Below are 7,065 nucleotides of genomic sequence, written 5' to 3' on the forward strand. Positions count from 1 at the left end.
AACAGATAAGCTTTGGGTGCAGTTGCCTGCCATGCTCCACCTCTTCTCTCTGCTCTACTGGCTGTCGTTGTTGCTGTTGTGGGGATCATATGGTTTAGCAGCTTCTACATAATGGGGTTTCCCTTCTCATAGAATGAGGATTCAAGTCTCAAGCCTGTAACTTTGGGTTTATTTTTATGACATAGACAACGGTTTATTACTTTTGCATCCCTATTTTTTGGATAAAAAACAGTAAAGGTCATTGAAGTGTGTAAAAATGATATTTTTGGTCAGAGATCTTTCGAATGTTACAAAATATTCATTAAACTTCTTAAACAATTACAAAATGATCCCTTGCAATGTAAAAATAGCAATAAATTTCAACAAGTTTAAGGACCATTTTGAAACTGTTTGATAAATTTTAATGACCATTTTGTAACATTTGAAAGGTAGCTGACTTACAAAGATCATTTTTACATAGTTAAGTGACCTCTAGTTACTTTCCCCATTTTTTAAATCCTTCTCAGGATCTCCAGCCACTGTATATTTAGCTGGGAACTGATGGATTCAATGTGACATTTACATCGACAACCGTCATTCATGTTTTTAGGGATGAATATGCATAATGGTTTGGTATAATATTAATTTAGGTCCTTTTTAGTTTAAAAACTAGTTAAATAAGTCCTTTGATTCTCCTAAATTTTAGATTTGAATATTTAATAGATTCTTGTTCTTTTTATATAAAACAATTTTACTTCTCAATATTTAGTCGTAGCTTCATCCCTGCATGATATCACGTCTTTACCGAGTTGATGAACAAATGATATAGTTGAAACTAAAATAAAAATTCAATATTATAATTGAAGCAATTAAAAGTTGGGTAAAGTATACAAATGGTCTGTTGACTATAGGGTATTGCTTTACTAGGCTCCTCGACAATCAAAAGTTGTAAAATACCCCTATGACTAAAGAATGTTGCTTTATTAAGTCTCTAGACTATTAAAAGTTATAAAATGGCTATTGACTATTTATTATGTTCCAAACTCGTCTTTTTTCTGTTAAAAATTGGCGGCTGTCTAAATTGAACGTTAACATGATGACTGTGATATGATAGTCATTTGAGATCCTATGATTATATTTTATCATATTACAGTTAGCAGGTTAACGTTCAACTTTAAATATCATCAATTTTTAAACAGAAAAAGATGAGTTTGAAACATAATGAATAGTGGGGTGATCATTTTATAACTTTTAATAGTCGATGGACTCAACAAAACAACACTATAGTAGGAGAATTATTTTGTAACTTTTAATAATCGAATGACTTAATAAAACAATATCCTATTATAGAAGGACCATTTGTGTACTTTACCTAATAGTATATCATTGTAATTTGCCCTAAAATTAAACAGTGTATAATATCTATGGAAATGCGATCCACTAATATGTAATACAATATTTAAATAGAATAATTACATGATACGTTTATTAGATATTTGAGTAAATTTCAGAATAAATAATGTTCGATTTTAGTCATCAAAGTGTGAGTAATCTGGAAATTCAATAATCATGTTGGTGACCACGAGCACCATTAAAATGATGATAAGTTTATTAAAAACATAGATGGAATATATTCGACATTTAAGCAGAAAAGGCAATTTCGAATGATAGACGGAACAGAACCGAACAAGCATTCATCGGAACCGACTCGATATACGCTCCGGTCCTAGCAAATCGGTGCAAAATCCTTAACCATGCCATACAAGGAGGGGAACCAAGAACAGTGATCAAATATAGCAACTAGTAAAGCTGATTCAAAAGAGTTGGATGATATATGCCGCCATCAGAGACAAAGAGGCTGCACCAGTTTTAGCCGCGTCTGTTCAGCATCCCTGTATTCATGCACCGAACATCCAGATCCGTTACCGCCACTTCTTTTCCGATAACGATATGAGCTGCAAAAGAGAACACGACAGACAATTATTCGGTATTATGGTAAACGAAACCAACTGTAGCTTTTCTGAACAGAACTCAAAGAAGAATGCAGCTCGAGAATTTTGCATGCATGCGAACTCGTGCACACCGGAGATAATAACAGATCAGTCTATGTGACTGGATATTCGATGTTAAGGAAAATGCAGGAAGTTCGGAACTTTGTTTTAGTCAACACAGATTGACCTACCAGTTCTGTTAAGTCTCTAAGCAACCAACTCGCTTACAAAAACAGAGAAAAATACGTCCTTTATGTTAAGGTGAAAGTGGTAAGAACTAAAAGTGTGACAATTGATAACCAACCTGGCGAGCCACCTGTGCTAGTCGCCGACTGTCTCTAGATGATTCAGCTGTCAATGATGATTTTTCGGAGTCTAGAGAACCATTTTGTTTATCCTCCTTTTTAGAAGTGTCCTCGTCGAGTGAGCAATCTCTGTCGGGGCTGCTCAAAGAATCCTTCTTCCGCTTTCTTTTGAAAGTGTACATGAGAAACTTACTATTTACCGTTTGAGGAGAAGACCCTTCAGTTACTTCAGACACTTTAGCATTCAGGTTTACAGCTGAGACGTCCACCGTCTCGAGCTCCAGTTTGCAAGATGCAATCCCTAAATTCCCGGTCGATCCACTGACCAGACCTGTCAACTCTTTTTTGTCTGTCAGCAATTTATCATTGTCTTTGCCATTACGGAGATCACAAACATTCACAAACTTTGAATCATCCTTGCCAACTTTTTCATATCCCGATTCAGTAACTACTTCCACTACACTCGAAGGTGAACCAGGGACGAAAGGAGAACGAGAACCCTGAGAAGTATCATGATTAGTGATCGTAGAATCTTCACCCAATCGAACATTCTCATCAGCGACATGTGAAGAACTTTCAGGGCACAGTAGATTAGATTCTTGGCATGTTGCTACAACCTGATCAGGCATATCCATAGGTGAGGGAGCTCTATTTTTCTTATATCTAGATGCTCTTTTCCTTTTCCTGCGAAAAGGACTAATGGGAAGTGATTGAATGCTGTTATGAACATCAGTTTGCATCACTTCGAACTCATCTATATTTTCCTCGGATCGAGAAACTTCTGTGTGCATATCCTTCCCTTCTTCATGTTCTCTAGGGTCTTCACTCATTGCATCATCTACTTGCCCGGAAAGAGATGAATTTTCATTAAGCAGACACCTTTCCAGTGCACGAATCCTCTGAGTGCACCCATTTCTATACAGATCAGGCTCTTTCCGTCTCATTACTATGGAGGCGAATTCAGGGTTACAAACGTAGCAATTGTCCTTACAAGAACACTTAATACCCAAATTTGTTGAACTCTTGATGTCAGAAACTCTCACGATCTCAGTTTGTATACCAAGTTGAGAAGATATGACAGACCCGGAATTGCTGATTGTATTTCCATTCGATATTTTCTCACAAGCAGCAACATCATGTTCTGATTTTTGTTCGCCCGAACACCGCATCGGGTTTTTGGTCAGCCTCTCCAACTCATCTTGTGCTTCTCTCAACTCTGCTCTAAGATCTCTTACTATATCCTCAGCTTCCCCCAGTTGTGCTTCAAGCTCTTCGATTCTTTTCTGTTGATTCAAGGACATCATCTCCGCTTCATTAACCTACAACCATGGAACAGACGGCAAGTACTGTAAGAATTGGCTTGATGAACCGACTACTCATTTATAAAGGTTTGAGCTTATCTATGCCAAATGTCTCACACAGTTATAGTTGAGTTTGAGTGATGGGGCACAAGATACGTAACAAACCAAACACCAATATAAGATATGAAACAAACAATGTCGATTGTCTTCTCGAATCTACTTGAACTAATAGCCCTAATGCACACTACTTTAACAAGCACGTTGGCCGGTTCTTATGCGCATAAACCAGTGGGTTTTCATGAATGGACGTGTCTTTCTCACCCTATAAATCTTAGGGGTTTAAGAGAAAATCAGTTAGTGCATGACCTCCCATCAAAGCAACACATTGAAAGCAAAGCAAACAGAAATGTTAACAGAAAACAATCGTATAACGAAAAGGCAGTCCCGATTCATGAATTGCATTCTTTCGAGCTCACTACGCCATGAGTAACACTCATAATGCTTGGAACGATGAGCAATCTAATCAAATAGATGAACAAGAATAACATATTTAATGCAATGCAATCAACTATACAAATTGAAACAGAAGGCAACCAAATAAATTGATCAAACATCAACCGCCAAACAAACAAACAGCTACCTTAGCATCCAACATCTGTTTCAACCTAACCAGCATATGCAATGCCTCGTCTTTGGAGGCGAACAGCTCCTTCTGGTACCGGTGAGCCTTCCTTTCCGACACCATTATCCTCGCCGCCGCCTCTTTAGCCGTGTTCAAAATTATCTCGGCATAAGCCTTTTTCAAAGCCGTCAATTTCTGTTTAATACCCAGAAATCACCAAAGAAAACCCACATCAAATATCAAAATCAACTCCTTTAAAAAAAAACCCAAAAACTAAAACAGACAAAAAAAACAAAAGAAATATTCAAAATTAATTCTTTAAAAAAAGAACAAAAGCTAGATTATGCAGAAAGGTAGTGGAGTTACTTTACCTCTGAATCGGCCATTGTAGCAACTAATGCAACGAACTGATACTGTGTCGTTCCAGACCAAATTGTTAAGAAGAAGAAGAAGAACGACGACGACAGAAGAAAAGGGAGGTTTGTTTGGTTTTAGTTTTTTGTTTCTCTTTCCCTTGTAGCAGCAGCTGTCAGTTGGGAAATGAAAGTCCTTCGCTTTATTACCGAATTACCCTCTTCTGTCCTTTTTATTTACAAACACGCCACTTCATCTGACATAACGGTTGAACCGGTGCTGTTTATCAGACCAATTGTTTCCCCTTTTTGGTGGTTCGACAATCGGCGAGCGCCAACGAGGATGGCCCACATATGGAGAATTTGTATGACGTGGGGGAACCATAGATGAACACGTAGCTAAACGCACGTAATGGGATTTTGCGTTGGGAAGTGCGATCAATTTGAGGGATACGTTCCGTAGATAATATTATTTAATTTGATTTTCCTTTTCTGGTTTTGATATTTTTATTTATGATTATTATTTAATATATAAATTAATATATCATTAATAAAAGACAAAAGAACATTATATATCCATGTACTTTTGAAAAATATTAATATGAATTATATTTTTTTTCTTAATTATTCCAATTCATAAAATTAGCTTATTGTGGTCAAAAGATTGTTTTGTTGGTGTTGATAATTACGGTATTAATGTGATAATTTACGGTGTTAATGTATATTCTAATAAATGTATATGATCAAATTAATAAAATATATGGATGGTAATAATTAAATGTATATTCTAATAAATATATTTAACGTAAATGAGTTTTGGTATAACTGATTAAGATTTATGAATTTGATTTTGTAAGGTCAAGTTTGAATCTTATTACTGTCACTTTTGGTAGGTAATTTTCAATTGGATCTTATGTATACCCTGATCCAGGACTGAAGGAGCCACTAATGACCTAAACTTTTTTGTACAAAAAAAATATTTAACTACTACATCAATATTTAACGTAAACGAGTTTTGGTATAACTGATCGAATCTTAATAAGGAAACATTATGTATAGATTTTTAACTTAACTTACATGTATTTAAATCATTTTAACAATAATTTTTTTATTTAATGGTATCTAAAACCCTCAAACTTTTGTAAAAAAATTAATATGGTCCCTAAACTTTTTTATACTCAATGTAATCCTTAACTTATTTTTTTTAATAATTTAATTTTGTAGTATTTTTTTATATTTAATTTATTAAATATTTTAATAATTGTTTATATTTTATATTTTTAATTTAAATACGTTTTTTATTTAAAATAATAATAATTCCTCAAACTTTCAAAAATAATCAATTAAGTCCGTCTACCACATCATCATTCATCAAGTATTGTCACAATAATATCGTAAACTTTTACGTCAATATTGTAGATTGTCATGTAAGTTTGTGAATTGTCGTGTAAGCGTCGTGACAGTCAACTTTTTGATTTCTTTGTTCAAAAGAGTTAGATTAATATTTCCCTAAGTTTAACGATTACATTTTGTGGGGGGAGGATTCAGGAACTACTCTAATTATTTTTTCAAAAAGTTTGAGGGTCTCAGTTACCATCAAACATATTTTTTATGTTAATGATTCTTTTATGTGTTACTACTTATAACCGTGTTTTTGTGTATTTTAAAATTTTAATTAATGTATATGATCATTAACATTATATTTTTATTATAAACTAAAATAAAGTTTTTGTTATGGAATTTCTTATCACCTTTATTGTTTTATATATGTATAACTCATATGTTAAATTTTTGTAATGATTTTTAATAATTATAATATAATTTAATTATTTAATAACTATTTCTTTTTATTTCTATTTTAAAAAACTAGATACCAAATATGTTTTCTAATTTTTTAAAAAATTGAAAATGAAAACTATTTTCTAAAAATAAAAAAAAATATTTCCTACAACCAAAAGGACCCTCATTGAGTTGTTTCGATTGTATTATTCTATTGATTAAAGCCAAAAATATAATATAGGGTTAGGCCTGTAAATAAACTGAACGTTCAACGAACCGTTCGAACCGTTCGTTTGGAAGTTCATTTATTTATTAAACGAACGAACTTGAACATGATTTTATTTCATTTAATTAAATGAACGAACACAAAAAAGGGGTTCGTTCATTCATTTACGTTCATGAACGTTCGATAATTTGTTCATTAATGTTTGTTCGTTTATCCTCTCTAGACTCATTTGAAATATAAATACTTAATAAATTTAAGCTTAAACTCATTAATACTTTTAAACTCGATTAATTTTAAAGCTAAATAAAAAATACTCAAACTAATTAAAGATAATATATATCTTAAAATTATTTGAAAAAAATATTATCAAATATAAATTTGATTAATTTTATGTTCGCTTATCATTTAACGAACGAACACAAACAAGTTAAATTTCTTAAAGAACGAACATGAACAAGAAATCTCGTTTGTTTAATTGTTCGAGTTTGTTCGGTTAAAATTAAATGAAC

General features: G+C 33.1%; 1 protein-coding gene across 1 annotated transcript; it reads right to left on the reverse strand.

Moving 5' to 3' along the window:
* Positions 1 to 1,566: 1,566 nt before the first annotated feature.
* Positions 1,567 to 4,689, reverse strand: LOC120207101. Its single transcript, XM_039206624.1, has 4 exons — positions 4,570 to 4,689; positions 4,217 to 4,393; positions 2,275 to 3,594; positions 1,567 to 1,934 (listed from the first exon to the last, which is right to left on the reverse strand). Exons 1-4 carry the CDS (start codon positions 4,582 to 4,584, stop codon positions 1,902 to 1,904), a joined length of 1,545 nt encoding a protein of 514 aa, XP_039062555.1. The 5' UTR covers positions 4,585 to 4,689; the 3' UTR covers positions 1,567 to 1,901.
* Positions 4,690 to 7,065: the final 2,376 nt, after the last annotated feature.

Source organism: Hibiscus syriacus, unplaced genomic scaffold (assembly GCF_006381635.1).
Source record: "Hibiscus syriacus cultivar Baekdansim isolate YM2019G1 unplaced genomic scaffold, ASM638163v2 tig00014304_pilon, whole genome shotgun sequence".
Classification (NCBI taxonomy): Eukaryota; Viridiplantae; Streptophyta; class Magnoliopsida; order Malvales; family Malvaceae; genus Hibiscus; species Hibiscus syriacus.

Bases quoted from the DNA above. Each gene is read 5' to 3' on its own strand.
- LOC120207101 (XM_039206624.1), bottom strand. The intron at 3,595-4,216 runs GTAGCTGTTTGT...CCATGGTTGTAG, and splicing joins AACAGATGTTGGATGCTAAG to GTTAATGAAGCGGAGATGAT. The intron at 1,935-2,274 runs GTTGGTTATCAA...TCTCTTTTGCAG, and splicing joins TAGCACAGGTGGCTCGCCAG to CTCATATCGTTATCGGAAAA.